The sequence below is a fragment of the Fonsecaea erecta genome (assembly GCF_001651985.1).
Source record: "Fonsecaea erecta strain CBS 125763 chromosome Unknown Scaff8, whole genome shotgun sequence".
NCBI lineage: Eukaryota > Fungi > Ascomycota > Eurotiomycetes > Chaetothyriales > Herpotrichiellaceae > Fonsecaea > Fonsecaea erecta.
Window position 1 is genome coordinate 1,071,680 of NW_017387251.1, and position 27,851 is coordinate 1,099,530.

At 54.0% G+C, this 27,851-nt stretch overlaps 11 protein-coding genes across 11 annotated transcripts; 6 read left to right on the top strand and 5 right to left on the bottom strand.

Annotated features, from left to right (window-relative positions):
* Positions 1 to 328: 328 nt before the first annotated feature.
* AYL99_09056 (hypothetical protein) lies at positions 329 to 736 on the top strand (the record flags this gene model as incomplete). The annotated part of the gene is made up of 1 exon (XM_018840564.1): positions 329 to 736. One exon carries the CDS (start codon positions 329 to 331, stop codon positions 734 to 736), a length of 408 nt encoding a protein of 135 aa, XP_018690311.1.
* Positions 737 to 1,247: 511 nt separating this feature from the next.
* Positions 1,248 to 2,077, bottom strand: AYL99_09057 (hypothetical protein; the record flags this gene model as incomplete). Its single annotated transcript, XM_018840565.1, has 3 exons — positions 1,248 to 1,630; positions 1,689 to 1,926; positions 1,988 to 2,077. 3 exons carry the CDS (start codon positions 2,075 to 2,077, stop codon positions 1,248 to 1,250), a joined length of 711 nt encoding a protein of 236 aa, XP_018690312.1.
* A 1,035-nt stretch (positions 2,078 to 3,112) lies between these two features.
* On the top strand, positions 3,113 to 5,357 carry AYL99_09058 (hypothetical protein; the record flags this gene model as incomplete). Its single annotated transcript, XM_018840566.1, has 3 exons — positions 3,113 to 3,189; positions 3,264 to 4,242; positions 4,290 to 5,357. The coding sequence occupies 3 exons, from the start codon at positions 3,113 to 3,115 to the stop codon at positions 5,355 to 5,357; spliced, it is 2,124 nt and encodes a 707-aa protein (XP_018690313.1).
* Positions 5,358 to 6,273: 916 nt separating this feature from the next.
* Positions 6,274 to 7,994, top strand: AYL99_09059 (aldehyde dehydrogenase; the record flags this gene model as incomplete). The annotated part of the gene is made up of 4 exons (XM_018840567.1): positions 6,274 to 6,776; positions 6,850 to 7,165; positions 7,228 to 7,590; positions 7,653 to 7,994. The coding sequence occupies 4 exons, from the start codon at positions 6,274 to 6,276 to the stop codon at positions 7,992 to 7,994; spliced, it is 1,524 nt and encodes a 507-aa protein (XP_018690314.1).
* Positions 7,995 to 10,166: 2,172 nt separating this feature from the next.
* On the top strand, positions 10,167 to 11,555 carry AYL99_09060 (hypothetical protein; the record flags this gene model as incomplete). The annotated part of the gene is made up of 1 exon (XM_018840568.1): positions 10,167 to 11,555. One exon carries the CDS (start codon positions 10,167 to 10,169, stop codon positions 11,553 to 11,555), a length of 1,389 nt encoding a protein of 462 aa, XP_018690315.1.
* Positions 11,556 to 12,745: 1,190 nt separating this feature from the next.
* AYL99_09061 (hypothetical protein) lies at positions 12,746 to 13,911 on the bottom strand (the record flags this gene model as incomplete). The annotated part of the gene is made up of 4 exons (XM_018840569.1): positions 12,746 to 13,063; positions 13,117 to 13,323; positions 13,382 to 13,664; positions 13,730 to 13,911. 4 exons carry the CDS (start codon positions 13,909 to 13,911, stop codon positions 12,746 to 12,748), a joined length of 990 nt encoding a protein of 329 aa, XP_018690316.1.
* A 1,802-nt stretch (positions 13,912 to 15,713) lies between these two features.
* On the top strand, positions 15,714 to 16,608 carry AYL99_09062 (hypothetical protein; the record flags this gene model as incomplete). Its single annotated transcript, XM_018840570.1, has 2 exons — positions 15,714 to 15,863; positions 15,931 to 16,608. The coding sequence occupies 2 exons, from the start codon at positions 15,714 to 15,716 to the stop codon at positions 16,606 to 16,608; spliced, it is 828 nt and encodes a 275-aa protein (XP_018690317.1).
* Positions 16,609 to 18,033: 1,425 nt separating this feature from the next.
* On the bottom strand, positions 18,034 to 19,051 carry AYL99_09063 (high osmolarity signaling protein sho1; the record flags this gene model as incomplete). The annotated part of the gene is made up of 4 exons (XM_018840571.1): positions 18,034 to 18,537; positions 18,587 to 18,709; positions 18,757 to 18,912; positions 18,965 to 19,051. 4 exons carry the CDS (start codon positions 19,049 to 19,051, stop codon positions 18,034 to 18,036), a joined length of 870 nt encoding a protein of 289 aa, XP_018690318.1.
* Positions 19,052 to 21,059: 2,008 nt separating this feature from the next.
* AYL99_09064 (hypothetical protein) lies at positions 21,060 to 21,765 on the bottom strand (the record flags this gene model as incomplete). The annotated part of the gene is made up of 2 exons (XM_018840572.1): positions 21,060 to 21,463; positions 21,513 to 21,765. 2 exons carry the CDS (start codon positions 21,763 to 21,765, stop codon positions 21,060 to 21,062), a joined length of 657 nt encoding a protein of 218 aa, XP_018690319.1.
* A 1,175-nt stretch (positions 21,766 to 22,940) lies between these two features.
* AYL99_09065 (hypothetical protein) lies at positions 22,941 to 24,652 on the top strand (the record flags this gene model as incomplete). Its single annotated transcript, XM_018840573.1, has 2 exons — positions 22,941 to 23,619; positions 23,709 to 24,652. 2 exons carry the CDS (start codon positions 22,941 to 22,943, stop codon positions 24,650 to 24,652), a joined length of 1,623 nt encoding a protein of 540 aa, XP_018690320.1.
* A 1,407-nt stretch (positions 24,653 to 26,059) lies between these two features.
* Positions 26,060 to 27,516, bottom strand: AYL99_09066 (hypothetical protein; the record flags this gene model as incomplete). The annotated part of the gene is made up of 2 exons (XM_018840574.1): positions 26,060 to 26,734; positions 27,112 to 27,516. 2 exons carry the CDS (start codon positions 27,514 to 27,516, stop codon positions 26,060 to 26,062), a joined length of 1,080 nt encoding a protein of 359 aa, XP_018690321.1.
* Positions 27,517 to 27,851: the final 335 nt, after the last annotated feature.

Genomic DNA, 27,851 nt, shown 5'->3' on the forward strand with positions numbered 1-27,851 from the left:
CCATTGTTCATCCACGATCCTGTCAGCCAGATCAGGTAGCTTTTGTCTCCTATATGCCTCGCTACCCGCCCTCAAATGGATACTTCACGGAGTATTACCATATATGGCCAACGATGCACCTCTGGCCAGCTGATGGCGGTACTTGATGGTACCCTGAAGACAGACAAACCTCATGTGGACTCGTACTGGCCGGCAAAAGGAACCAAAGACCAGATCCCAGGCTGGCTCCGCGACCATGAGTTCATTGAAGGAGGACACTTGCTGCCAGCATCCTCGTATGTCCGGTCATTTCGTCTCTGCCAATGCCTGCACATGAGCCGATGAGCATATGGACGCATATTCTCGGTTTGGTAGTATTTGCTCCAGGAGGTCTTGCTCTTTTCATGCGTTCCCAAGAATCAACGACACTCAGCTCAGTTCCAATGTCGTGGGAGACGAGTTCGTTCTCGGGTTCGCATTCTTCGTCCCGGTGCTGTGCTTCGGGTTCAGTACCCCATTCCACCTGCTCAGAAGCCATTCCTATCATGTACAACACTTCTGGGGCAAGGTGGACGTCCTCAGCATATGCATCCTGGCTATCGGCAGCGCGACATCAGCTACCTATGTTGCGGTCTACTGCAACGAGACAATGCGACATGTCTACTGGGCTATCAATGTGGTGGCTGGGACTGCTGCCGGCGTCACTTTCTTCGACACGGGTGGAGGGGGGCAGCAAGAGGCGAGCTCGATGGGCTAGGGATTTCTCCCTTCTTGCACTGTCAGCCATATTGCCTGTGGCGCACCGCATCGGGTCACTGGGTTGGCACGAGGCACGTTCCAACATGGGAGCCCAGTGGTGCCTTTCCGAAGCACTGGCTCTTCTGCTTGGGTTAGGCCTGTTTGTTGACCGTATCCCCGAGAGGTTCGGGCCGGGTTTCTTCGACGTCTGCGGCCATTGACACCAGCTGTTCCACATCCGGACCGTACTTGTGCAGGATTTCCACCAGCTGCCCTCGTCCATGGATATAAATATCGGGAGTCGCATCCATATTGTTAAGTTATTAAAGCAGAGTTCGACTTTCGTTTCTAGACCAGGGCACCTGTTGTCTTGCCAAGATATATGGCCGGGAGCCCTGGCGTCAAGACGACTCATCCAGACGCACATTGACCGGTCAGAACCAATGCCAGCAGGTCATTACATTTCCCACAACATCCCCCAAGCCCGATCCTCCATTGAGTGGACAACCTCAGTCGTCGAAATTCCGGTGTCATGTCTTGGTAATGGCATTTGCAATTACCTTCCCCGTGGCCGTGGCACTCAGAGGATTCTGGCCGGTAATCAGCCGTCCACCCCTCGCCACGACCACACACTCCGCCCACGGCTTGTCTGCTTTCCGGTACTTCCCATTGCTGTGTTTGTCGAGTTCGGTCTCCAGCATGAACGGCATGAACTGGGACAGTCCCACGGCATCTTCCTCGGCGTTGGAGAAGCCCGTCACCTCTGCGTCTGCCACCAGGTAGCTGCCGTCCGAGAGTTTGACATTCACCAGTGCGGCGGGACCGTGGCACACGGCCGCCACGACCTTGCCGCCTTCGAAGAATTCCCGAATGAGCTGGATCGAGGTTGCATCGGTGGCAAGGTCGAACATGGCTTTCCGAGTTTCAGCATGTGGAGTAGCATGGGCACCAGGAAAAGGCATGATACTCACGACCGTGTCCACCGACATAGAAGATCGCTGCAAAGTCCTTGGCCTTGCCCAAAAAACTCTCGAGCTTGCGTGTGTTCTTCCAGAGAGAGGATTGATTGTCTAAGAACTGGACCGACACCTCATCCTGCTTCCAACTCTCGACTGAGCCGGGATCAAGGGGGGCTTCACCCCCCACCGGGGACGCTACAATGATGTCCGCGACCTCATGCAATTCATGAAACGGGTGGGCGAACTCGGGCTGATGATGAAGCATGAGCATTTCCCCACAAGTTGGGACAGATAAGAGGCAGGTGCCTTACCAGATACCAGCCGGTAGGCTTTCCAGTCGCACCTAGGACGCTGTGGGAGGTTAAAACGAAGAGCACACGAGGCTTGGGGGCAGAAGACATTGCAACGAAGATTTCAGTCAACAGAAGGAGGGAGAAAATGCCAGATTTTGGGGGATGTAGCAAATGAAGATTGAGAGCCAAATCCTCAGCTGCAGACGAGAGCATGGTGGGTATATGTACATAAATTGCCAGAGAGTCCTGTCGAACGGGAGGGAACAAACGTCATCTCGGTGCTTGATCGGCTGAAAACAACCCCTCTCTCTCCTCAGCAGTATGGGTGGTGATGTGTTGGGTGGTGGTGGTGGTGGTGGTAGTAGTGGTCGAGCATATCCCACACATATCCTATTCCCCCGGTTAGCAAGCCATATGGCGTGTCGCACGACAGATCCAGGGCTTCAACCAACAAAAAGTTCTACAACACTGAAACTTTAAGGTCTTCGTCCACTCCTGGGCGGGGCTGCATGGCATGCATGTGTTTATATCCTTTCGAGGAGCCGGTGCTTCCGCCGTGTCCTAGACTTGCTGGCTGGCGGCACCAGCGATCATTGGATCAAACTTATGTAATTAATGGATGACTTCGGAGCGATAAGAGGCCTGACGTTGCTGTGTTTGATTGACCGTAAATCTCTCCGTCCTCATAGTGTCTTATAGGTGATTTCTCGGCCTATGACGCGCCTCGGCTCCCTCTCAGCCTTGTTTCCGCAACTTACCAGCCAACCAAGTCCTGAGTGTCTCGTACTGCATTGGCCCACGGAAGCACCCTATCGAGTATCCATACAAACGGTCTGTCCCGGCATGCTCCTCTTGGCCATGGGGCTTCGTCCACCCTGACAAATCGGGCCTTCCGTGTTGTCTGACGGAAAGTATCCATGTTAAAGCGGACAGCATCCGTCGACCCCATCTGTGGTACCTCCTCACTCGCACTACGTCTGCGATAGGAGTTGTTGTTGATACGTGATCATGGACGTCGCATTCGAGAGATCAGATGCCCCGTCGGATACAGCCACTTCACAGCGGCCATCAACCAAAGGACGTTCCCGTATCAGTGCCGCCTGTGTGCGATGCCAGAAACGGAAGATTCGTTGTGACGGAGCTATGCCGGCCTGTGGTGCCTGTCGCAAAGCAGGGGCAAACTGCGTGGGTGGAGGAACATCTCGCGACATCCCTCGAAGGTGAGTGAGGCTTTACTTGAGTTGGACGGCCCGGAGAGAATGGCCTTGTGGCTAACTTCTGCCGTGTGACACAGCTATGTGCACGACCTGGAGGCCCGGGTGGCCTGGCTGGAGTCCATCGTGCGGGAACATGCCCCCAGCGTCGACCTCAGCAGCGGACCACATTATCAGTCACTATCCTCTGGCCGTACACCCCCGGGGCAGCGAGCGAACGAGTCCACAAGTAGTAGTCTGCCACAGCCTCCACCACACCATCCAGATGGAGGTACCTACGAGGCCTATTCTCCCGAAGACGACTCCCTCAGCGACATTACTCACCAGATTGGCCTCGTCTCGGTCACCACGGGGGCGGATCTCCGCTACCTGGGCCCGTCCAGCGGCTTGTTCTTCACCAAATTCGTCCTAGCAGGGCTGGGACCGAGGGTCCGGGTCGAGAAGCAGAATTCGCCCGATCCCACGAAAGATTGCCTCTCCATCCCTGCTGATCTTTTGGTGGTGAGACCCCAAGAACTGCCCTCGGACCAGCGACACGCGCGGTGGTTGTCGCAGGCGTACTTCGAAACCGTCCACCTGCAATTCCCCTTCCTGCACGAACCGACCTTCCTAGGAATCCTCGACAGACTGTATGACGGCGTCGACGTTGGCCCGGCATGCGAATTTCAGGTCTTCATGGTCCTCGCCATCGGGGCGACCATCCTGGCCCGTCGCGCAAAGATCCCTCTGTGTGCTGAAGGCTACTGCGCGTCTGCCATGACGCGGCTCGAGGGTATCTTCCAGAGGGCATCTTTTACTGGCGTCCAGTGCGTCTTGCTTCTGCAGATGTATGCTATGAACAATCCGTCCTCGGGTTTGAGCTTGTGGTCGCTCCATTACCACTGTCTGGCATGGACGATTGAGCTGGGTCTGCAGCGCAATGCTCCCGGAAACACCTTTTCCCTGCCTCAGCAAGAGATGCGAACTCGGGTCTTTTGGTGTGTCTACACGATCGACCGCGCCCTGTGTACTCTCATGGGAAGACCCCTTGGGTTGATGGACGAGCAGTGCGACCTGAGGGTGAGCTCTACCCTCCTGCATGTGCCTACCATCACTAACTTTTCTAGTTACCCCTAGATATCAACGACGAAGATCTTGACTCGAGTCATCCCCAGTCCGTTCACAGTGACACTTCCCTGACCACCATGTCCACCGCTATTCACCTCTACAAACTCGCGAGACTCAACTCTGAAATAAAAGCCGTCCTGTACTGCACCGGTCGAACACACGCGCCATACACGGCCCCGGCCATGGCCGATATCGTCCGATGGAAAGAGGATATACTGAATCGACTGCGACAGTGGAAAGTGGAGATCCCACGACATCCACAAGGCAGCGAAAGATATTGCGTCAACCATCTCTGCGAGATTAAATACCACGAGCTGATCATGCTGGTCCTGCGACCGAACCCGGTTTTCCAGCATCCTACCAAGGACGCCCTCCGCGAATGCTTCGCCAGCGCCATGCGGTGCAACAACCTCTACTACGAGCTCTACGCCTCCAACACGCTCCATTACAGCTGGATTAGCGTGCACTCGCTGTTCCTATGCGTCATCACCATGTTCTACTGCGTCTGGACCTCCCAGGGGATTGCAGACGAGGTGGACGTCGACGGTCTGACCCGGGCGCTCAAGTCGACCTCCGACATCCTCAGTGCCACGGGGGAGTATTGGCCCGAGGCGCGCCGGAGCCGTGATGTGCTGGACCGCATCGCAGCGGCGACCATGTCACGCTTTCCCATGAGAGTCAGCGAGACAACGAGACAGAGCGGCAAAGTCAATCCCAGACCACCACCGACGCCGCCCGTCTCCTCGAACTTGGGTATATTAGATCCTCCACCAACCGCCGTACCTCAGAACATGAACCTCGTCACCCCACCGGACTTCCAGGCGCTGCAGTTTGGCAACGGAGATTTCGGCATGGGTCACATGTCCCCCGTGTACGAGACGCAGGCTGACGCCTTCACCACCACCGACATGCTGTCGTACTTTATGGGGTCGGGGGGAGACGGGACTGCGAACAATGCACAGATAATGGGCGAGTACTATCCCAGCGTGGACGACGTGATGCAGAATTTCCTCGGGGACGGGTTTCGGGATTTCGGGCAGTATCAGGGCATGAATGTGATGGTATGAGGAAAAGGGCGTGTGAGAGAGGGAGGAGAAGTTGATTTGTCCATCTCTCCATATTCAGCTGGAGCAGCTGTATCTAATTCAGGGCCACATGGTCGTCTTCTCGTGTATCCAATGCTCTTTTCAGTAATCAAATATCAGGTGCTGCAGTGTTCACACAAGTCACAGACCAGTCTCGATTGATTCAGTCGATTACTACAAATGTTACCCAACCAATACCCATCAATGTGCCTGTTCTGGCTTTCCTGGCTTTCCTTGTCCCCGGGAATCCGATAAGTCCCTCCAAGAGGTATCAATATCGAACATTCTACCACATCATCCGCTTCTGGAGACTTCTTCTCTGGATGCATCTCCATATCCAGGACAGATTAATCAGCGGCAATGGCTTCTCACGGGCATCGCACAACATTAATAACCATCCTCCTAGCCAACGTCATATAGAATGCGGGAGACCCCGACGCTGGCCACGGCATCCCGCTTTTCCACCCCCAAGCAAGGATCAGCCGAACTGTCTCCGAGCTTTGCCGCCCGCTTCCCCTGGGTGGGTCTTTTGGTAATGTAGGCGAGGACGCCGTCGACGGCTGTGGCCCGTCTCTCAGTTGTTGTCTACACACATCTTGCTTGGTACATGGCCTTCTCCTTCTTTGTGGGGTAGTAACGGCTGGGCCGTCAGTCAACACCACGATGACGGCAATGGTGATGTTGATTCCACTGCTGCCATCTGGCATCGGTGAGCAGCACTTCATGCAGACGGCAGAAGAAGCAGACACAGGATATAAGGCAGACATGTTCTCTCCTCGTCCATCGTCTCTCCATATTCAACAATCACATCTCATCGCAACAACTATTCCACCTCCTTCAGCCCCAAAGCTATAACAAACAAACCACCTAGAACACCAAAACAAATAAACAATTCGCAATGTCTGCCAGCGCCCCCGTCCAAACCATCGCCATCAACGGCAAGGACATCTCGATCCCCACGGGTCTGTTCATCAACAACGAGTTCGTGCCCGCGCTAGGCGGTAAGACGTTCGAGGTCGAAGACCCGAGCACGGGCAAGGTGCTGCTGTCGATCCAAGAGGGACAGGCTGAGGATGTCGATGTCGCGGTCAAGGCTGCCCGCAAGGCCTTTGACGCCGGCTGGGCCGACTCGGACCCGGCCTGGCGAGGCTCGCTGTTGCAGCGCCTGGCCGACCTGATGGAGCAGCACCGCGACGAGATCCTCGCCGTCGAGGTCGTCGACTCCGGCAACACCCTTCACCAGGTCTCCACCGTCGACCTGCCCGCCTCCATCGGCACCCTCAGGTACTACGCCACCTGGGCCGACAAGGTCTACGGACGCACCTCTGCCACCGTCCCCGGCACCTTCACCTACACCGTTCGTGAGCCCGTTGGCGTGTGCGGACAGATTATCCCATGGAAGTAAGTATTTTCGTGATGAATCTCTGGAAATGGCCGAGGAAAAGCATTTACTGATGGACCATTTCTGCACTAGCTTCCCCTTGATGATGTTCATCTGGAAGATCGCCCCCGCCCTGGCGACCGGCAACACAATCGTGATCAAGTCGGCAGAGAGCACCCCGTTGTCGGCCCTGAAGATGTGCGAGCTCATCCGCGAAGCTGGCTTCCCTGCCGGCACCGTCAACCTGATCTCCGGCTTTGGTCCCACTGTCGGGGCCGCCATCGCGAACCACATGGACATCGACAAAGTCGCCTTCACCGGCTCGACTGCGACAGGCCGTGTCATCATGAAGGCGGCTGCCTCGTCCAACCTCAAGAAGGTCACCCTCGAGCTCGGTGGCAAGAGCCCGGTAAGTTGGACATCCACTGCCCTCTCTTTGCGTTTGGTTCCCTGACTAACCGCCTGCGACAGAACATCGTCTTCCCTGACGCGGATCTCGAGAAAGCCGTCGACTGGTCGGTGCTGGGCATCGACTTCCACGCAGGCCAGGTGTGCCACGCAGGCACGCGCATCTACGTGCACGAGGACGTCTACGACGCGTTCCTGGAAGCCTTCACCAAGAAGTTGGCCGCCACCCACGTCGGCAGCAACTTCAGCTCCGAGACCGACCAGGGCCCGCAGATCAACAAGTCGCAGTACAACAAGATTCTGGGGTACATCGAAACGGGCAAGAAGGAAGGGGCCACGCTCCACCTCGGTGGCAACGCCATCTCCAAGAACGGCGGTTACTTTATCGAGCCGACCATCTTTACCGACGTCACGCCCAATATGACGGTATGCATACATTCCCCCTTTGTCTCTGACGCCTTCAACTAACGAAATCCTGTCTGGTGTAGATCGTCAAGGAAGAAATCTTCGGCCCCGTCGTGGTGATCGCCAAGTTCAAGACCGAGGAGGAGGTGCTTGCGGCAGCCAACGACACCAGCTACGGGCTCGCCGCCGGCGTGCACACCAACGACTACCAGCGCGCGCTGCGTGTCACCAAGAAGCTCAAGGCCGGCACCACCTGGGTCAACATGTTCAACTTCCTGCACTGGAGCATGCCCTTTGGCGGCTACAAGGAGAGCGGCATCGGGCGCGAGCTCGGCGGCGAGGCCCTCGACAACTACACCAACGTCAAGACCGTCTACTTCAACATGGGGTTGCCGGCGCCGAAGCCTGCTTCGTTGTCCGCCTAGGCTTGTCCCAGGCATGGGAAGTGTGAGACGCAGGAGACAATCTTGTAGGAATAGGGAGGCGGTGGACAGACAGACAGACAGACAGACAGACATGTACGATAGCATTGCGACGTTCTTTTGGAGCTGGAAGGAGAGTGAGACATAGGGGGAATGATGAGAACAGAGTGATTCATTATGCCATCTGCCATCTTCTTTGCTTATGTCTATGTGTGTTCAGAACATAGATGTGCCTGTACCTCGTAGCTAACAACCGTGAACTCGAACTCGAACTCGACAAGGCTGCCATCAAAAAGGGGCGGGTGCCTTGCCGTTTGTGGACGAGCGGCACAATGTCTCGATTGGGTTAAACACCTTTTTTTCTCTCGTGTTTAGACTTTTCAGGCGTCCTTCAACGCGGTCATTCTATCCTCATCCTCCTCGCCCTCACACACCGACTCGTATTTCGCTGATGGATCTAGACTCGGGTCGACGCCGTGGCAATCGGAGCGACACAGAGACGGAAACACAAAGAGGTAGAGGAAGAAGTGCCAGCTCGTGTCCCCTTCCCCCTTCCTCCCTCATAATTGACTAATTGACCAATCGCACACCGATGTGAGTCGAGACGGCCAACACGAGCACATTCAACAACGTCCAATCTACACCGTTCCTTGCTCTCTTTCCTTTTTTTGGTGCTGTCTCCTATCACTGAGATGGACAAACGCACATGAACGATCTCATGACCTTGCAAACTTTACTTTCAGACTTATCACATGCAGGATAGAAGACAGAGGCTATGCGTTTCCTTTCATAGCTATGAATCAGGCCAGGCCATGCACGTCACGCTCCGTCAGCGAATCCGGGGGACGGTGGGCTGGCGGCCTGAAAGGTGAAAGAGAACAGATCTCTAACTAGCAACAAGGTAACCCCCTCCCCAGCTCAGGCAGACAGCATCCGCAAGATGCCGTCAGCCTTACCTCCTGTCCGGCCCGCGGTGAGTAAGGGGGAAGGGTTACGCGAGGATGAGGGCGTGGATGGGGGAAAGGTGTTTCTGTCAAAGGTTCAAGCACTAGCCTGCCGCAGCCTATCACCACTCCCAAACTAGGTTTGTCGCTGACCTGGCCTTTCTCATCCCCCGGATTGAGTTTCGCCAAGCAGAGGCCTGCAGCCTCGCAAAGGAAGGAGGAGACGGAGGGGATGGAGGAGTTAACGGAGGAGGTCGACGGTGAGTCCTCGCGCCCGGCACATGGCGTCTCTCAGCCTCAGCTCTACGTCGCTGGGCTCCACTGTTTGTCGACTGGCCATGTGCGCAGACGGCCTCTCAGAGTTCAGACATTAGACCGGCATGACGACGTGGAAAATGAGACATGGGCTCTTTTGGATATTTGGGAACAGGCCACGTCCGAGCACATGTATATCCGGGACAGGACAAGGAAACATGATTGTAACGAACCCATCCTTGCCGTTCTACTAACTACCGTCGGTCAATGCGAAGGGAAAGCAACAAGCTTGGTGACACAGGAGAGACAGGGCGGTGGCTCATCACACCTGCGCGCGACGAATCAAAATCTGGGCCTTGTCCGTCACTGCTTCATATTCGAAGCTCGTCAAGCTTTGCTAGTGCTTCTTAAAAGACAGAACGCAACAGGAGAGCGGTCTTTTTGTCGACAAGCAATACGACACGCCAGCCACTGTCACTATCAGGCTGAACTTGTGTGTGTGAGAGAGAGACATCGTGTGTGTCTCGGAAAGAGAGACGACCGTCGAACCTCCATCAGCTGATTGCTATCAGTGCCGCCATGATTGGTTGAGAATGCCTCGATTTGTCGTTACGCTCCCCGGGCCAGAAGCTGACCCCCAGAAGCTCGTTTACAGGGTCAGAAAAAAGACTCAGACCGCATTGCTTCTGTGTGTGTGTGGAGGAGATTCGCTTTCTAAGGGGACGAGTGGTTGTGTTTTGAGGCCCTCAAGGCTGCTACCTTTCAGCCGCACGCACACACGCACATGCACCATCGAACAACTGTGTCTTCACCCCGTCCCTGCACGCATCCCTATCACACGAAAGTTGAAACGAGAAAGGCATTTAAGAGGTCGAGGCAGCCCTCTCTCTCTGTGTGTCTTCATTTACACCAGACGTACATACCCCATTTGTATTCATTGACAGAACTCTTTGAGACCCATCCCACAACAGCAGCCATGGCATCACAAAGCGTGCTCAACGGAGTCAATGGCCTCTCCTCAGCCCCCGTGTTGCCGGTGACGCCTCTCCCCTCCAGCTTCCGGATCCAACCCCAAGACGAGCGGCTCAAGCGTTGTTCCGCTGCCTCCTCAGCAGCCCCAGGCACAGCCAGGTCGCCATCTGCCGCCGCCGCCGGTGCCGCGCCGAGCACCACGATCCCACCGCTCAGCGTGCTGTCCAACTTCGCGGGCACGTTCCACGGGACGGGATTCAACACCATCTTCCGCCCGAACAATGGCACTGCCAGCAACACGACGTTCCCCAACCCGGTCTCCCCCCCGCCGCCGGCCGTGCCCAACGACAACACGCTCGAGCTCAACCTAACCCAGGAGACCTTGACGTTCCAGCAGCCCCTGGGTAACGTGCCCAACCGCGGCTCCGGTACCCAGGGCGACATCTTCCTCAACGGCGTGCCCTACACCCAGGTCATCAACGACGTGGTCAACCCGGCCACGGGTAAAGGGGACGGTACCCCCTCGGGCATCCACTTCGAGCCGGGTCTGTGGATGCACGTCCCGGCCACGACGACCGACCCCGTCGTGCCCGAGTCGCTGAACCGCATGGGCTCGATCCCGCACGGGACCACGATCAACGCGCAGTGTCTCGACCCGACGTCCAGCGTCGGCACGGTGCCGGGCCCGCCGATTATCGCGGCCGTGGACATCACGCCCACCGTCATCGCGACGGGCAAGAAGTTCAGATTTCCCTCCCAGACCGCCGCCAGCACCGACACGGCGCGCCTGCCGCAGGATCTGACCGCCTTCATCGCCGCGGGCACCATCACCCAAACGATCCTGGACGACCCGGCCACGGTGCTCCGCGAGGCCATCGTCGGCCAGAACATCACCCAGACCATCTTCTTCACCGTGTCCACCACGCCCGTCACGCCCGAGCTGGGCGGCGGTGTCGCGAACACGGGATTCCTGATCGGCGCCCCCGCTGGCAGCGCGGGCGCCACCGGCACGGACACCGCTACGGGTCCCAACGCCCAGGCCACCCTCATGTGCGCAACCTTCTGGATCGAGACGGTGCAGTACGAAATCACCGTGCCGGCGTGGAAGCCCGGCCACCCGGCGCTGCTCATTCCGGGGCCCGTGCCTGCCGGCAACACCAGCGGCGTGCCGACGCCCACCTTCCTGGTGCAGCCGCCGCACGAGATCACCGTCCCCACGACCATCTCCGTCACGGCCACCCAGATCCAGTACTCGCAGCTCGTCAACCTCGTGTTTGCCGGCTTGATCTGGCCGCACGCGTCGCTCGCCACGTTGGTGCCGCAGAGTCCGGTACCGGTTCCGGCCTCGGCGTTTAAGCACAGCACCACCGTGGCTGCGAATGGGAGCAGCTAAAGTGGCTTGGGGGGAGGGGGAGAGGGCATGTTGTTGCTGTTGTTGTTATTGTCCTCTTTGCATGGGTAAGTGAGGCTGAGGAAGGCCGAGGAGCATGGCAAAGAGATGAAAAGAGAAAATGAGAATGAGTGCGAGAGGACTTGAAGAGGAAGAGGATGGAGAACAGTGATAGTTGGATAAATCCTTGACCACAACATCGAGGTAGTCGGGTCGGTCGGTCGATCAGTCGGATGGATCAGATAGCAGAAGAGCGTGCTCAGGCCCAAACTTTCTTCCTTTCTTTATAGGAGCTACACACACACACACACACACACACACACACACACACACACACATATCTATCTATGTATCTACCTCCTTCTCCGTAGGTAAACAAGAACAAGTGTGAAGCTCCATCCATTTATCCATCCATTCCTTGTGAATACAGAAGAAGTCCCAATCAGAAACAAAACAAAGCATTGTGTTGTATTGAGCGGAATGGAGTTGATCGTCGTCGTCGGCTGCGGGATATTACAGTAATTTGTAGAAGTAGTGGGCCCGGGAATGCCAAGCAACGACCTGTCAACACCGCTCAAGGAGGTAGGAAGGTAGTTTGATCTAAGTAGACACAGAGACTGACTGCGGATGAGTCCCACGTAGTGTACAGGTACAGTGTCCATCCCCGTCTGCTGGATGTGTTGTATGGTTCAACGCAAGGCAGGTCAGTCAGGCGTGCCTCAGTCTCCCAACCTGGTGGGCCTTGATCGTGGAGCGGCCTGTACCAAGTACCCGGTCTGGGTCGCATCCTCCCTAGTGTGCCGTACCGACCTGATAAGAATACAAGCGGGCATAAAACGTGGGTTGCATCTGCGTCCGACGACAGGACCGAGTCCCCCAGGCAGTCGACCGAAACAAAAGCACAATTTAAATCACAGTCCAGCACAGTCAAACTTGTGGTAGAGATATTAAGGTATTGGAAGATACAGCCACCTGGGCAAGAATGATATGGTTGTCATGTGGGCTGATCCGTCAACCTCCCTTGACTAGTCGTTCTGATACCTCAGCCTCCAGCATCGTTTCTTCCAGGTACACATGGAAAAAGCAATTAAGCCTTCCCTTGCCTTCCCAATAAAAGGATGCCTTGCTAAAAGGATATCGTCTTTTCTTCATCTTTGCTGGCGTTGACCATTGTTTCCACTCCACTTCTTCGCTCAAGCAGCAGGAGCAGCAACCTCTTCGGTTGTGCCGTTGGTCCCATTTTCGGTGGCCTCAGCACCCTCAGCACCCTCTTCTTTTCCTGGGCTGTCGATGGCCACCTTGACTGCGATCTCGCGCCCTTCGATCTGCTTGCCGTTCATCTCCTCAACGGCCTTCTTCTGCATCTCCTCCGAGGCAAGAGTGACGAAGCCAAAGCCACGGCCCTTGCGGGGCTCGTTGCGAGCCGCAAGTTTCTTGACCATGAATCGTGGGATGGGACGCAGAGCAATCTTAGCGGAGCTGGGTTGATAAGCGGCGAAAAGTTCCTTGAGCTGCAACCAGTGATTAGCACAACCCTACACAATATTGCTCTCTGTTTCATTACCTTTTCTTCGCTCAGATCGTAGGGCAAGTTGGCAACCATGACCTTGGTGGTGGACGGGATACCATCTTCCGGAGGACCGCGTTGCTTGGGGGGACGGGGAGTGCGAGATTTGGCATCAGCTGCGGGAGCAGCCTTGTTGGCTTCGGCAGTGACATCCGTCAGGGGAAGGGGATTCTCTGCAAGATCCGTGCCCGGTGCACCGCCCTCCTGCAAATGTGTCAGTGATATGTTCCTGCATGCCCAAAATGTATCGCAGATAACGTACAGCAGCGCCTCTTGCAGCTCCACGGCCGCGTCCACCTCGGCCACGCCCGCGGCCACCGCGACCACGTCCGGAGGATCTCTTTGCGTCACCTTCCGCGGTGCCCTCAGGGGTTGTGGCCTGGTCGGGCTTGCGGGCAACTTGGACAGAGACCTTGCGCTCGAGAATCTCCTTGCCGGACAGGTTCTCGATGGCCTTCTCTGCCTCTTCTGCAGTCTTCAGATCGACAAAGGCGTAGCCTACGGGGCGGTTGGTGCGAGGGTTGACGGGGATGGAAGTCGACTCGCTGCGGAGAGACATGATTAGCAACATACACGAAACAGGTGAGCCTGACACAAGCTTGCCACCTACACATCGTAGCCAGCAAAGAACTGCTTGAGTTCCGCCTCAGTGGTCGCATATGCGAGATTCCCGATGTACAATCGACGCCCTTCGGCTGCAGAGGCCAAAACGCTCTCGTTGTTGGCAGCAGAGGTATCCTCGATGCTGGCGTTCTTGAGGTTTTCGGCGAGGTTGTCGACGGCAGAAGACATTGTGGCTGAGGCACAAGTTGGTTGAGTTGACAAGTGGTTTGAAATGGGGACTTGTGGAAGGGAACTTGACTCAGGTAGCTAAGGGCTGCCTTTGGGAATCAATTGACGGAGGGGTGTGAAGGGTAGCTAAGTGCCCTAGATTCAAAGGATTGTTTGAAGATGAGCTCGGGTTGTGATCAGTCGAAGGATGAACTGGTTGATGAGAAACAAAAGGGAAGGGAAATTCCAAAGGGGCGCTTTTTGACTGCAGGCCAGAGAAAATTAATTGTTAGCGGCAGTAGCGGTGGGCTCATTTTAGTGACGCGGAAGTGACGAATCGGCGGGCCCAAAAGGGCGGCCGCGAACCGGAAGAGGGCAAGCGCCAGTGACTCCCGGGTGACACTAACAGACATTAACATGGGCTGGTGAGGCCCCAAGGAATGGGTGACAACTGTTGTTGTCAGATGCCATCTGGGTGCCATCCGGTGGCGAAAAGTGCTGAAATGCCGTGGATCAGTCACCATCAGCATCTTGTCTCGCGTGCCCAAAGTGATGCCTCCTTGCCCAGTGCAGCTAGCCTGGATAGCCCTGCGTTTGGCCCTGCTCCACTGATGAATTATTGCTTGCATGGACTGCCTACAAGAGACTTGTACCTGACAGGCGCCCCTTTCGACCCGCACCATACCGACCTACCGGGTTCTCCTCATGCGATGGCTCGCAGACAACGGCACGCCAATCACCATTGAGAGGTGTTTGCACGAATGATACGGGGTAAGACATTGTGGTGTCCTTGGAGAAGAGGTGGCGATGCACTGCTGAGGATGGGGAACTGGGTGGATATCCAAAAAGGAGCAAACAAACACCGCCAGCCTTGTCTTTCAGCAGGTCACCCTTGTTCGACAAGTCTATGCCAGCGGCATCCACTTTGTACCTGCGCCAACCCGACGGGCGCAAGGCAACACAATTCTTGGGCAGATCGTACAGTTCAGCTGACCCTTGCCCTATCCAGAGCGATCGCTCAACAACACACCCGAACTACATGGTGCCTTGATATCAACCCGGTAACTTATGATGGCAGTAAGGAGAAGGCATCGGCTCACATAGACACACAGCTCGGTTAGAATGCTAATTCATAACCTATCTGTGCTGTGGGAGTTGGCACAGTCGGGCATTGGGTATCGTTCCACCTGGAGCAATCAAATGGCAACCAATGAGACTGGGCATTAAGTCTTTCCTGCCAACCTTTATCAAGAGGTTCGGAGGGAGCAGAAGCCATGCAGAGAGATGAATGCCAACTTTGAATGAGAGTCGATATAAGACAGTAGACAAACAGAAACACTGTAGCGCCCGGACGAGCCTCAGCCTTACCAGTTACACAGGCTTAGACGCCACAATGGCGCTGCGCCCCCAACTTTTCGCGTCTCAGTTGCTCCTGGCCCCGTATCTTCTTCCTTCATGTGTGTTCGACAGCCGCTTCTTCACTTCACGTCTGCATAATTATCGTCACTCCTTTTGTAGCTCTGTACAGTAGTTCTATGCCATTTGTATACTCACTACTCGCTGGTCTTTCTTTCCCGTTTGACCAAAGTTCCTCCTTGTCCTCGTCCTTGTCCTCGTCCTACGATCAACAGACCTCCCACCTGACTCTGATCTATCCCCCGATTCCAAAGTGACACAGACTAGGCAAACCGATTCTATTCCTGTGCCAGCCTCACCGGTGCCGTTCTCTCAAGTTGTGGCCTCATCGGACGGCCACCCTCGAATTTCCTCCCCCAGACCTTTTCCTTCCACACAACCTCAGTCTTCACAACCCACAAGCAAAGATGAGGCTCCAGTTGGACCAATTCGGTCAGATCAAGAACTACATCCACATGGGCCAAGGGGTTATCCTCTTCCTTGCTTGGGTTCTCACAATCGCCTTACTGACAAGGCCGGGCACGACAGATGGTCGAGTCGGCTGGTACTTTGCCTTGGTGAGTTCCTGCGCCCACCCACTGCCAGTCATGGAGAACCCCATACTAATGGAAAGTTACGTGACAGTGTTGGCTCACGATCCCCATCCTGATCTACCTTGTCATGGTCCCCATGTGGTCCCGCGCTCGCCGCTTCTCCAATGTCTATGCGTTCGCCGCACTCGATTCTCTGGCCGTGGTCCTCTGGCTGAGCGCTTGGGCTGCCGTTGCCAGCTACGTGTCTGCGGGGAAGGGTAAAGGGAAAAGCACAGACAAGAATGCAACAGGCTGCGATAACTTCAAGTACGGCAGTCCCGGGCGTTGCAAGCTGTCGGAAACCGTCATCGTGTTTGGCGTCTTTGAGATGTTGCTGTTCATCGCGACGGCATTCATCTCGTTCCGGGCCGTCATGACATTCAAGAGAACGGGCATGATGCCCCAGAATCTCCCGGGTGCTGGGGGAAAGAGCGACTTTTCTGCGCAGACGCAAAATGACTTCTCGAGCAACATGCGGACTGACGATGAGGACTTCGATGAGCGTCCAGGTGTGGGTGGAAGACAGGAATATGCATACCAGAAGCCTTCCCTCGATGACTCGTATGCGCCGATTCGCCAGAGCGATCACGACAATGACCTCGCACAGATGCCTGCTGCGCAGCCGACCAGTCCACTGAACCGTACCGGGTTGGGCATTCAGGACTACAACACGAGTTACAACCCGGGGGCGTTCAATAGTCAGAGTCAACCGATGATGGCAGGGCGATAACGATTCTCATTGCTTTGCATATTTTTCTCTTTTCTGTGCCCAATACAACAATATGTGCTCCTTGGGGATTGTGTTGATGTAGAAAGACATTGTGGCTCCTGTTCTATGTGATGACGGCTGAAGCGTTCGAGCGTTTCTCCTCTTACTTGAGGTTATAGTAGTATAGGGAAGGTTTTGTAAGTGTCGGGGCGATTTGGAACCTGAATAGACTACGAGGTAGACAGGAAGGAAGGGTTACTTATGACGATGGCAGAGATAGTCAACTCGTTAAGGGGGGGAAGGGGAAAGGAAGCCCAAAGTTTCAAAGCACGGTGATGCATGCATGTTCCGGCAACCCCTTCTTGACAATTCTTCAGAGCTATATAACCCGAAGCATCACTCTCTTATTTTAACTTGGAGGTTGACCCAGGCTATGAGAGCATGGAGAATGTGTATACGAAATATGTATGTATGTATGTCTGTATGTATGTGTACTAACTCGGGCATGGAACGAATCAGTCGTTCTTGGTCTCAAGCATGGGTGCAAGGTACAGAAGGATGATAGCCCCATAAACATGCTTCGTGGTACTGTACTGCTTCTTTGATCAGCAGATTGTACGGAAAATACAGAAGGATTTGCTGCAAGACAAATTGACGACCATATCGGAATCCTCTGTTATTTGTTTTTGTTTGTGGCTAATCTGCTCTCTGCAATGCTCGTCTCATAGCTCAAAGATCGACTCTTTCCCGGCTAAAACAAATAGCTCAATCACGATTCGTTTTCGTTTTGACCATGGCAAAATCTGCAGACTCGCGATTCGTAAAGTTCAGAAACCCAAGCTCTCCACTCACGTACCATCCACCCCGGTATCGACACATGGTATGCTTCCAACACCAGTTCTGATCAGAAACAAGACTGGACATATTGCGTGCCCTCGTCGTTGTCCTGATAGATCGGGAAAAAAATGAAATGCCCGGGTATTCCAGGCCCAATCCCGCTCCAGATCCTCAACTGGCAGAGCCCACAGTCGCTGATACCCTTTCGCCCATCCGAATTTGCGCCATGACGCCCGTACAAGCCCTTGCGAGCATATCCATACCGTTCGATTCGTCGCCCAGGTGAGAAAGAAACAAATCACAAAAAGCTCTTATTGCCAACCCGCAGATTCCAATACCCTCTTTTGTTTCGGGTCCCGTCTAACCAGAGAGAAAGGTATTGAGCACGCACAAGCTTGCTTTCTGTATGGTGCCCACCAATGCCGTTATGAGGTTGCACGCTGTAGCTCCATAGAGTCCAGAAAGTCATGTGCACAGAAGCGAAGAAAGATACAATGTCATCAAAATCCGGTCATTAGTGTGATGTCGAGAACCTTGATGGTAACCGGCCATCATTCATAGCGACAACCTCTCCTCAGAAATTTTTTTTAAACTTGATGTGTGATTGTTTCATAACAGGATCAAGTAGTTGCTCGGTGCGATACCTGTTTCGCCGTTTTCTTTCTTCGCCTGCCACCACCGGCCGCTTACATCAGACACTTCCAGGATCTCGTGTTTGCTGAAGCTGATCTCATTCGCGTCATCTGGATTCGCCTCATAGCTGTAAATAGCTTTGGCGCGGTACGGATACTCGGTGGGTGGGCTGACTTCTTGAGCGGGAGCGGGGGTGCTGCTTGTGTTGACTGGTGGTTGCGCAGAGGCCCGGGCCGCCGCTCCTGCAGGTCCACCTGGGTAGCCAGAAACAGGAGAAGAGGTCTCAAACCCGCTCAGTTGTGCCGACGTGTACATTTGAGGAGGTTGAACAGAAGTGGTTGTCTGTGGGCGATTATAAACATTGGTCATACTCTGCGGGGGCCCGCGGAAAGATTGGCGGTCTTTGTGCAGGGCGAATTGATCAATGAACTCGCGATGCGCCGCAGCAGGCGTGGAACCAAAGTAGAAAATCCAGATGATCTGGACAAAGTCAGTCGACGGCGAGAGACAAAGACACTGATTGACTTACCGCAACCATAGAGAGCAGAATGTGGCCAGCAGCAGCAGCTTCCATGGCGCCCTGTGGTTGGTAGACGAGCGAGTTGACCGCAGATGTTGTCATGACAAGACCAGCCGCGAGGTATCCAACAATCTACACCTTGTCAGTCAGATCGAATCCAACGAGTCAGAAGTCCATACCGCGAGGCTGTATGTGCTTGTGGAGTTGGTAGCAAAGACTATCGTAATGCCGATAATGCAGCACAACATGTATGCAACCGTCCACCAGGCATATTTGGGGAAAGGATCTTGAATATTAGCGATGATGGACGCGATGAATGCGATTAACCAAGCCAGCTGTCAATGTAATTAGTATTATTTTTTGCTGCAGGAAGCGCAAGCACCTTACCAAACCAATGGAGATGGTCGCCAACGCAAATGGATCCCCAACAATGTAGCCGAAATCAATTCGACCCCCTCTTCTTGCTTCCAACATATTGTTTTTCTTTAACGAAGGGGAGTGCAGTGATCCGTATGGGGGCATGAAGGGTCAACAATCGGCAGCGGCGTTTCTCGTTACCGGGGAGCCAGCGCAATGAAGTCGATGTGGATGAGATAGTCGAGGGGATAGTTAATAGAGGGACTGAGTGAGGTCAAAAGTCCAGGCGCAGGCTGGGTTGACGACTGGTCCGAGCACAGGACGACTGTGCACTTAAGGTCGCGTGCGTGCGTGCGGTATGTTGTATGTCTTTCTCGAGACTCGTTGGGACTGCAATGGCGTGTATCGGATGAAGAAACAATCGAAAGCCTGAGAGGCAAACAACCACAGCCGCCGATCAATCGACAGAGGGTGGGAGGCGAATATCTTGTGACTGGTGGCTAAGAAAAGAATAACAGAGTGGATAGGAGGTTCACAATGGCGTCTGCCGGCAAAGGGGCAAGGTAACGATCGACAAAGAATGCAATAACGTGAGAAAGAAATAAAAGGTGGTTTGGAAGAAGTTTCGGAGACGATTGAAGTTGTTGCCTGAACGAGCGTGGGTGGTAAAAGGATGGTCGAGGACAGAGAGGTGGATGTTTTGGTGGTCGAAGAGATGGTCGTGGTGGTTTGAGAAGTGAGGAATCGGGTTCAGGAGGAGGAAGCAGGTTCTCGGAGCCAACAGCCAGCCAATTCCCCCCTCCCTTTTTGTCTTGGGGGCGCCCTTCTTGCGGCAAGCCGCCTATGCCTTATGGGGACCGTTAAACCCTACAGGAGCCAGGAACGCCCATTTCCCACCCCCATCCAAGACTCAGGAGCCCTGCTCCTGCAACACGTTTCACTTGCGGTTAAAACCCACCCTGCCCCGAATCTCCACCTGCGCCGATCGAACCAGATTCAATCTCTGGCCTCTCTGCCTTGACCTTTACAATTTTCTCCTTGCAAAACCGAATCCTGCCCCGACTCATCCCTGCTCCCATGGCGTCTGGACTGCTATTCCCCGACCTTGTGAGTGCCTCGATTTGCTCAATGGCACCAGGTGCTAGTAGACGCCACTTTTTCTAGCCTCAACCTCCTCGTTCGGCTTTGGATCAATGGCACGTCGCAGCCGGTTGGCCACTTTTGCATCGTCCAGGTCGCACACGCCACGCGCTCCATGCAAGCGCTTTGTGGCACGTAACCTCTCAATTTGGCCCAAAATTGAACAATTTCTACTGAGTATTGTCGGCCACTTTACAATGCTTTCGTGCCTTGTTCGGTTGCTGTCCTCACTACGCTGTTGCTATGGCCCGTTTGGACCAGTTTTGACACAATGTCCCACGCAAACCACCCTGCAAAATCATGGCTTGCCAGGCCCTGAGACTCGGGTGTCCTCTTTCCCGTTCGCATTTTTGTCGAAATGAAACTGGGTCCCTGGTGCCTGACCCGCCGATTTGGGCGATTGGACGAGACATGCCTCTACCCCTGACAGCCGCTGATCCATCGTTCTCGACCAATCCCAATGTCTCCACAAGAATGGTCCTGCACCGCCACATGCGCGCTCCCGCAATTCCACACAGTGCAATTATCCTTGGGGGTGAAAGAGGCTGGTAAGCGATCCTTCAGCCACATCCGGAGGTGCGAATAATCGCGAAAGTGGGCGTTCGCACTCGCTTTGCACACTCCAGGAATGCGGCAAACCCACCCAACCCGAGACAAAACAAATAAAGAGGCTCACGTCGAGGATAGTCTTTGCTCACGCGGACGTTCTTGTGTCGATCTTTGCGGGGAATTGAGTCGTCGAGTACCAATTTGGGTCGACGACAATGCCTATCATTCCACTTGCAAAGCGACGAACATACGGAGGCGAACCTCTTCCTTGGAACATCACCTTGTTCTTTAACGTCACACAGGCGTCAGATGATTGCCACATGATTCGGTTTACACCAAATCTTGACTCGGATCCAAGGATTCCCGACGCAGGCGCTAGGGATCTACCTCGTGTACCGCTCGGATCGATGCTGCCTGTTCCATCTTTTGTCATTCTTCACAAGTAGCCTTGCTGTTCCTTTGCGCGTCGCTCTCGACGGATGATATTCCTCTCCACTTCCGCAGTCCGTCTCTCCCAATCTTCCCACATGTCTCCCATTCCGACCACTCCAATCTTGACCCACCATTCTAGGCACCTTGCACTGCGCTCTCGCAGCTCTCGAACTTCTTCTTGGATCCGTTCCTCTTCTTGCCGGAGCTTTTCAAGTCTAGGCGCCAGTGATACCAGCTTCGCACTTTGATCTGCGGGTGGGATTTGCAAGGTTTGGAGAGAGGATAACCTAGATGCGGTCTCGGGATATAGGGTGGCATGAGCGAGGACGATCGAGGCAAGAGCACTGGTGTCCTCGGACTCGTGAGTTGCAGCCGCCGTCACAGCAAATAAATCAGGATGGTGTGATGCTTGGGGCTGTGATCAGCGGAGGTTCTGGCATGGCATACCCTCACCTACATAGCCGCTCAATATCCCGTACGACTGACCCAGGTGTACCCGTGAGCTTCTTCAGCTTGGTCAGTGCAGCACCGAGAGCATCCAATCTGGCCAATAGTGTCTCACTGCTGGAAGATGGTGTTGTGGTAGGAGGCGGAAGCCCATCATTATCACTGGCACCGCCAAGGAGAAACTCCAATCGATGGAGACGGGTTTCCAGGAGAGCAAGTGTGCCACGAGCTGCGATTTCTGGATCTTGGACATCGCTTGCCATATTCAAAGAAGTGCAAAAGAATTATGACTTAATGATCTATTGTGTTGGGAAGACAACCGCACTGCGACACGACGCGGTTTCTACAGCGCAGTCTCGGGACAAACTAAACAAACTAAGCTGGAGCAAACCCTGCAAACAGGCTTGGCATTACATCGTGCACGTGCTATGCAGCCCATCTGGCATCACGACTTTTCAGCTTCCAACTTCACCTCCAGCATCCATGGTCCACTCGTATTCTCTCGACTCACCGGACCCCGCTCCTATCATTGGCGTTCTTACTCGAAATAAAATAATGTGATCAGTCGATCCGCGCGACATGGCGCATGACTGTCTCACGGCGAGTTCTTTGTGTCTGGAACAGCCTCTTGGGTGGCTGGGAGTTCGGACCACCCAGCAAGCTTCTCACTATCCACTTCTCCACACTTCGTCCTTCCTCGACGCCCTGATTTGTTCCTTCAGCGCCATCCACCTGAGCTTAAGCTAGTTCTCGCATCACCTTTTTCCTTAGGTGGCAGGAAAGCTCCTCTCGAGGTTCCTTCGCCAATAATAATACTGAACTATTCCTTTGCGACAGCCCACCCCGGCCCATGGCCCAGCCTACTGCACGTAAGGGCACTTTTGGAACTCAGCCGAACTCCGGTACCAAGGCAAGAATGGACTTCAATTGAGGATAGCTGGAGCGATCGTGGCGTTGACCCTCGAACTCCAGAGGGCTGATATCAACCCAATGATTCAATGGATGGAACCACGAGGTGCTGAGGACAAGGTTGTCGTCAATAGCCAGCGGAACTTAATCGTCGGTCGGATGAGGCCGTCCTAATGACCATGGTACCACCAAGCGAATCCTTGTTAAGGCTAGCCAATCGCCAGCCTTGAAAGCTTGAGGGTGGCAGCCATGCTCCCCAGCCGTCTATATTTCACCTCCGCCTCCATGCTGTTGTCCATCTCGAACCTGTTTTGAATTCCGTCCGCACGCTACAACCCGGGCCAGCCGGTGTCTGCACCTCAAGTCTTCGGTAGCTCTTCTGCAGTTTTTGTTTCTCCCGTCAAATCGACCTCCCAGCAGCCCGTCCCCCTTCTTCCCACCTTCGTTCTTGCTTTTAACTCAGAAGACAACTTCCTCCTTCGATGTGATGACTTCTGACCGTCCAGTCCAAGGCTGTTCCACCTGTACTATGGCACCGCTGGATCCCAACCGCTGGACGTTCACAGAGTATGTGTGCTTTCTGCGAAGCCATGGCTTTCATAATCTCGCTGGCCTTGACGCTTTCCTCCAATGGGGACTCGAGGCTAGCCGAATGCCGACAATGCAACGACCTCAGCGAGCAACAGCCATTCTTCTAGAATTCGGCACGTCCAGCTTCAGAACGTCAGACCTTACAGACACTTCGAAACTCAGGGTGTTGTTAAAGGAATGGACCAGAAGGTCTCCCGAAACACCGCCTACATCGCCGGCTTCTGGTTCACAAGGACGCGGTGCTCGAGGGCGGATCATCATGGTCAACAATATCAACCCGGAGATGGTTGACACGCTTGGGAGTCTTCTTAATATTGAGCCGGCATTCTTCGCCTCGCATATCAGTGACTCTGCCATTGGCGGTGCTGGGGACGGCCATACGGGATCGCCACTAGCATCACAAAATCTAAAGCACCAGAAGAACTTCTTTTCAATTGAATACCCTTGCACGTTCCTGACCACAAACTGTGGGAAGGACGTCGACATCGAGAAGCTCTACAGCAAAGGGAACTATCACAGACGAGTCGAAGTTTGCTCGAGACATGGAAGACAGAAAGTCGCCGTAGCCCGTCGAAAAATCTCTTTCTATATGAAGAAGACTCTCGACCCATGGATATGTGAGTCTGAGCCCTTGTCCTTTTGCTGTGAAATGCCCCCCTTGTGTATCAAATTGGACTTTTAGGAGAATGCTAATAGTCTCTCTCAGGTGTGGTACTTGTTGACCCGCCCATCTCCTTCTTCACGCTTGGAGCAGAACCATACGGAGCGTACTCCCCGAGCCAACGCCTTGAAGTTGCCGGCTATCAGGGAGGCTACCTTGACTTCCTTGAACAAAAGCCACCTTCAAACAGGAACGACCACGACTATCGTTCATGTGGTGCTAGGCCAATGTGTCCCAATCCATTCGACGACCTCTGCCGACACTGGCAGATCATGGCCCGAGACGGCCTTCTCAACCCAGCCGACAAGAATTTGGTCAACATTATGCGGCCAGCATTTCAAATTGCAGCCAGCGAATGTACCAATTTCTTTGACTACATTCGGTCGACACTAGAAAGCCAGATGATCTCCACCTCCCTCACAGTCGACCCAACAAAGACGAAGAGGATTCTGGACAAAGTTATTTCCCTCGACTCGATGCTCAGCAGATACAAGCCCATCCTGACGCGGATTAAAACCTACCTCTCCTCCGACTCGGAATTGAATGAGGACTACCGGAGCCTCTTGATCGACCTGCACCACTATAGAGCAGAATGCGACTCAAAAATGCAGCACATTCTCGCCGTCTCTCAATGCCAAGATACCTCCTCCCTCCGTTCAATAGAGTCCGATTCCCAACGTCAAGCAGATTACTCACGTTACCTAACCATCATCGCCCTCATCTACGCTCCTTTTGCACTGTCATGCGCGATATTCAGCCTACCGCACGATTTTGCCCCTGGAGCACATTACTTCTACGGGCTTTTGCCTGCAACTGCCGGGGTGGCGATTGTGTTTTTGTTGCTGGTCTTGCCGGAAGCGAGGGACCCCTTACCAAGCATCAAGGCAGCATTCTGCGGGAAGCTCACCAAGAAGAAATTGCTTGCTAAACCGAGCAGTCGGGGTTCGAGAACAGGGCTCAATGAGAAGTTGGACATGGATGAGGTATAACGGGAGGAAAGCAGCAATGAGGGTGAAGAAGGGATATTTCTCCCCGTCGTCCAGGAGCCTCGAAAGGTCGCTGCACCCTTCTCTTCCTGGTGCGTTGAAAGGAACAGACGCCATAGTCCACAGTACCCGTGTGTTCGCAACGGATGACAGCGCAAAGCGTCGAGAATAGCGACCCAGTCTCATGCATTGGAGCCCGTGCGAGGGGAACTGCACAGAGAGACATGTGTTTGGGAAATTGCGACTCGAACATATCTGTGCTGTGTTTACGGAGCACTGGGTACTTACGGCCTCTGCAGAACTACACCGCTATCCCAATAGCAAAGCAGCCGCTTGAGCAATTGTTGGGGCCTTCTCACACGGAGGATATCTCGGATGCTCATGCTCGGAGCATGACCCATGATAGGACAAGAGAGCAAGAGCAATCCAAACATGCGGAGGAAGGTCTGCACGATTGAGACGCAGCATGGTTCTACGTCGTCCTGTTCCTTCATCGATTCGCGAGGCGCCCTACCCACACACGAGCTTGTCGGGCCCATATTCTTTCGAACGACCGTGCTTGGAGCACTGCTTTCCAGGATTTTTGGGACTTCCTTTCGCTTTAGCTTTGAACACAGCTACCTACCTACCTACCTACATATGTCTGTATCCAGCCAGCTAGCTCGCACGGATTCACGTACTTCGTTTTAGTGCCACGAAATGCCACGAAATGCAATGCAATGAAATGCGATTTCCAAAAAATAATAATCGGAAAATGGAGAATTTGAAATGCAACAGGACGACTTTTGCTACATACACATACATATCTGCTCAAGATCTCGATATGTAGTTTTCGCTAATATTATTAGGTCCTTCATTGCCAGGACGAATTTGTCGAAGAGAGGGCGAGCGAACAAGCAAGCAAGCGAGAATGTACATGAAAGAACACATGCACATGCACACGTAACATGTTGATTTTGATATGTTTGTTTATATATTATACAAGAATCTGTCCGTCTATGCACCATGTCAGGTCAACTGACGAGGGTGGCGACAACGCTGGCCAGGTCTGGCCCTGGCACAGCATCGGTATCGCGAAGTTGAGCAGCGGTAACCCAAGTGTCAAGGACCAAGGGCCTTGTGCGACAAGGTACACAACAGACAGAAGGCTTGGCCAATCTCTGTTGTCATGCACCAGATATACCATGGTCTCATGGGAACCAGTGGGAGAGCCGCAGAAAGTCGTGGCCAAAGAGCGATCGGGCGACACAACGCAACGGAACTCGACCTCGATTTGGTCTGAGACTTAGAGCCTCGTGCTGCCAGCAATCACTTCTCAGCACCTAAAAAGTGCGGGTTCTCCTCCTGCCTCTCTCCCTGGCGACCCAGAGAATCGGATTCGCGTCCTCCGATGGTATTCTGCTTTCTTACTTATACATCCACCTTCGTAGGAATCTTGACTTGGCCCTTCTTCCTTTCCTGGCTCGGCACACCATATCTCTGACCCACGGCGCCTTTGCCTGATCCCCGGCCATCCAGCCCAGTCCCTTGTCTGGTACTCTGCACCTCCGTAACCACAAACTGCCAGCGGCCCACATCAATCCTCGTTCTCTTGCTTTCCTCTTCCTCTTGTAACTTGGCTTTGAGAGCACGCCGTCTCTCCTCGTCTTTCTCCAGTCGCTCACGATGTCGTGCACGTCTCTCAAGTGGTGTGAGTGACCGGTCTTGTTTATCCTTTTCAAACGCGATTAAATGCGGATGGGGAATACGTGAGTCTGCCGGTTTCAAGACTGTGCGCGTATGGCCCGGTCTGCCAATTATCTCGGGTCTCGAATCTTGCCATGCTTCATGGGCTCCTTCGTCTATGGCATTTTCTTGCTCGTCAGAGAGCCTTGGTGCACCACTAAATACTCTTCCCGCATCGGTACGATTGAACGCGCGTGACTCAGAAGCTGGGTAGAAGATTTGTGGGAATGTGAGTGGGTGCTGCTCCAGATCGTTGATGGATTCATGAGGTTCGTCGGGCAACCGCGTTGTCGGGTTGAGAGTCGTGAGAGGCACCATACCGTGGACGGCGCGAGCATACGGGATGGCGAGTGGTTTACCCTGGAAAGAGACGGAAGAAACAGCGTCAGCGTTGGTCGTTGGAGGACTCAAATAAAGCAGCGTGCCGTGTTCATGCCCTTCCGAATTCAGAGAGTTGTAATTTGTTTTTGAAAAATCACCATGCTTGGAAGTCTGGAAGACTAATCGATTTGGTTTATTCATCACAGGAAGGCCGTCGCGAAGTGTCAATAAAAAGCGGAATATGTGCTCACCTCTGTCCTCATTCTCCTCTCAACCTCCACTAGCCTCACCACAGCGGCCACTCTCCTCATATCCACACCCATTTCCATCGAAACTTGCCTGACCGACTTTCCCCGCCGTTGCACTCTGTCCCAAATCTCATTTCTGAGATCCTCTGACAGAATACTCTGGCTCACAAAGTTCTTGTTCCAGGGAAAGGGCCGTAGATCTTCCAGTGTCTCTTTAGGGAGCTTGTACTCCTGCTCATGCTCCGTAGCAGCCGCTTCAAGAGCTTCCTCATCGGCCGTCACGGCGTCTTCAGAGCTTTTTTCCTTTTCGGACTCTCCTGACGCTTCTTGGCCCCTACCGCGACGAATGAGGTTTCCTCTCCTGTCGTATGCGGATAGGTAGTTGGTTGAACCCGGAAGGGGGTGGCGGAAGTTCTCCCCAGGTCCACGCAGCCATAGCCAGAATTGCTCACGGAGCTTAGTCTGGGACAGCGAAGGGGTAGAGGAGAAGGAGCGCTGGAAACAGGATTTGCAGTGTGTGTGGATGTTAGGTGTCTTGAGGGAGACCGCGGAAGGAGATAATCGGGGAGGCATATTTGGTGCGAACCGCGCAGGTGGACCGGACTATGGAGCTGGTAAAGAGACCATACAGACGCCAGAGCGCGGTTGCAGAGACACCGCGATATGTATACAGTGGAAAGAGAGACTTGGATTTGCTGTTGATCCCAAGGACTGCAGACAATTGTCGAGAACAGAGGAAAATTATGGACCAGCTTTGATTGGCCCCGTCAAACCTGCCTCTTTTGGTCACGTACTTGATGGAGACTCCCCAACACCAAAATCCGTCTTATCCCTTATTAGACAATGGTCAGTCCATCCATTCTAAGCTTGCAATAAAAATCTGAAGCGGTCGAGACACAAGTTTCTAG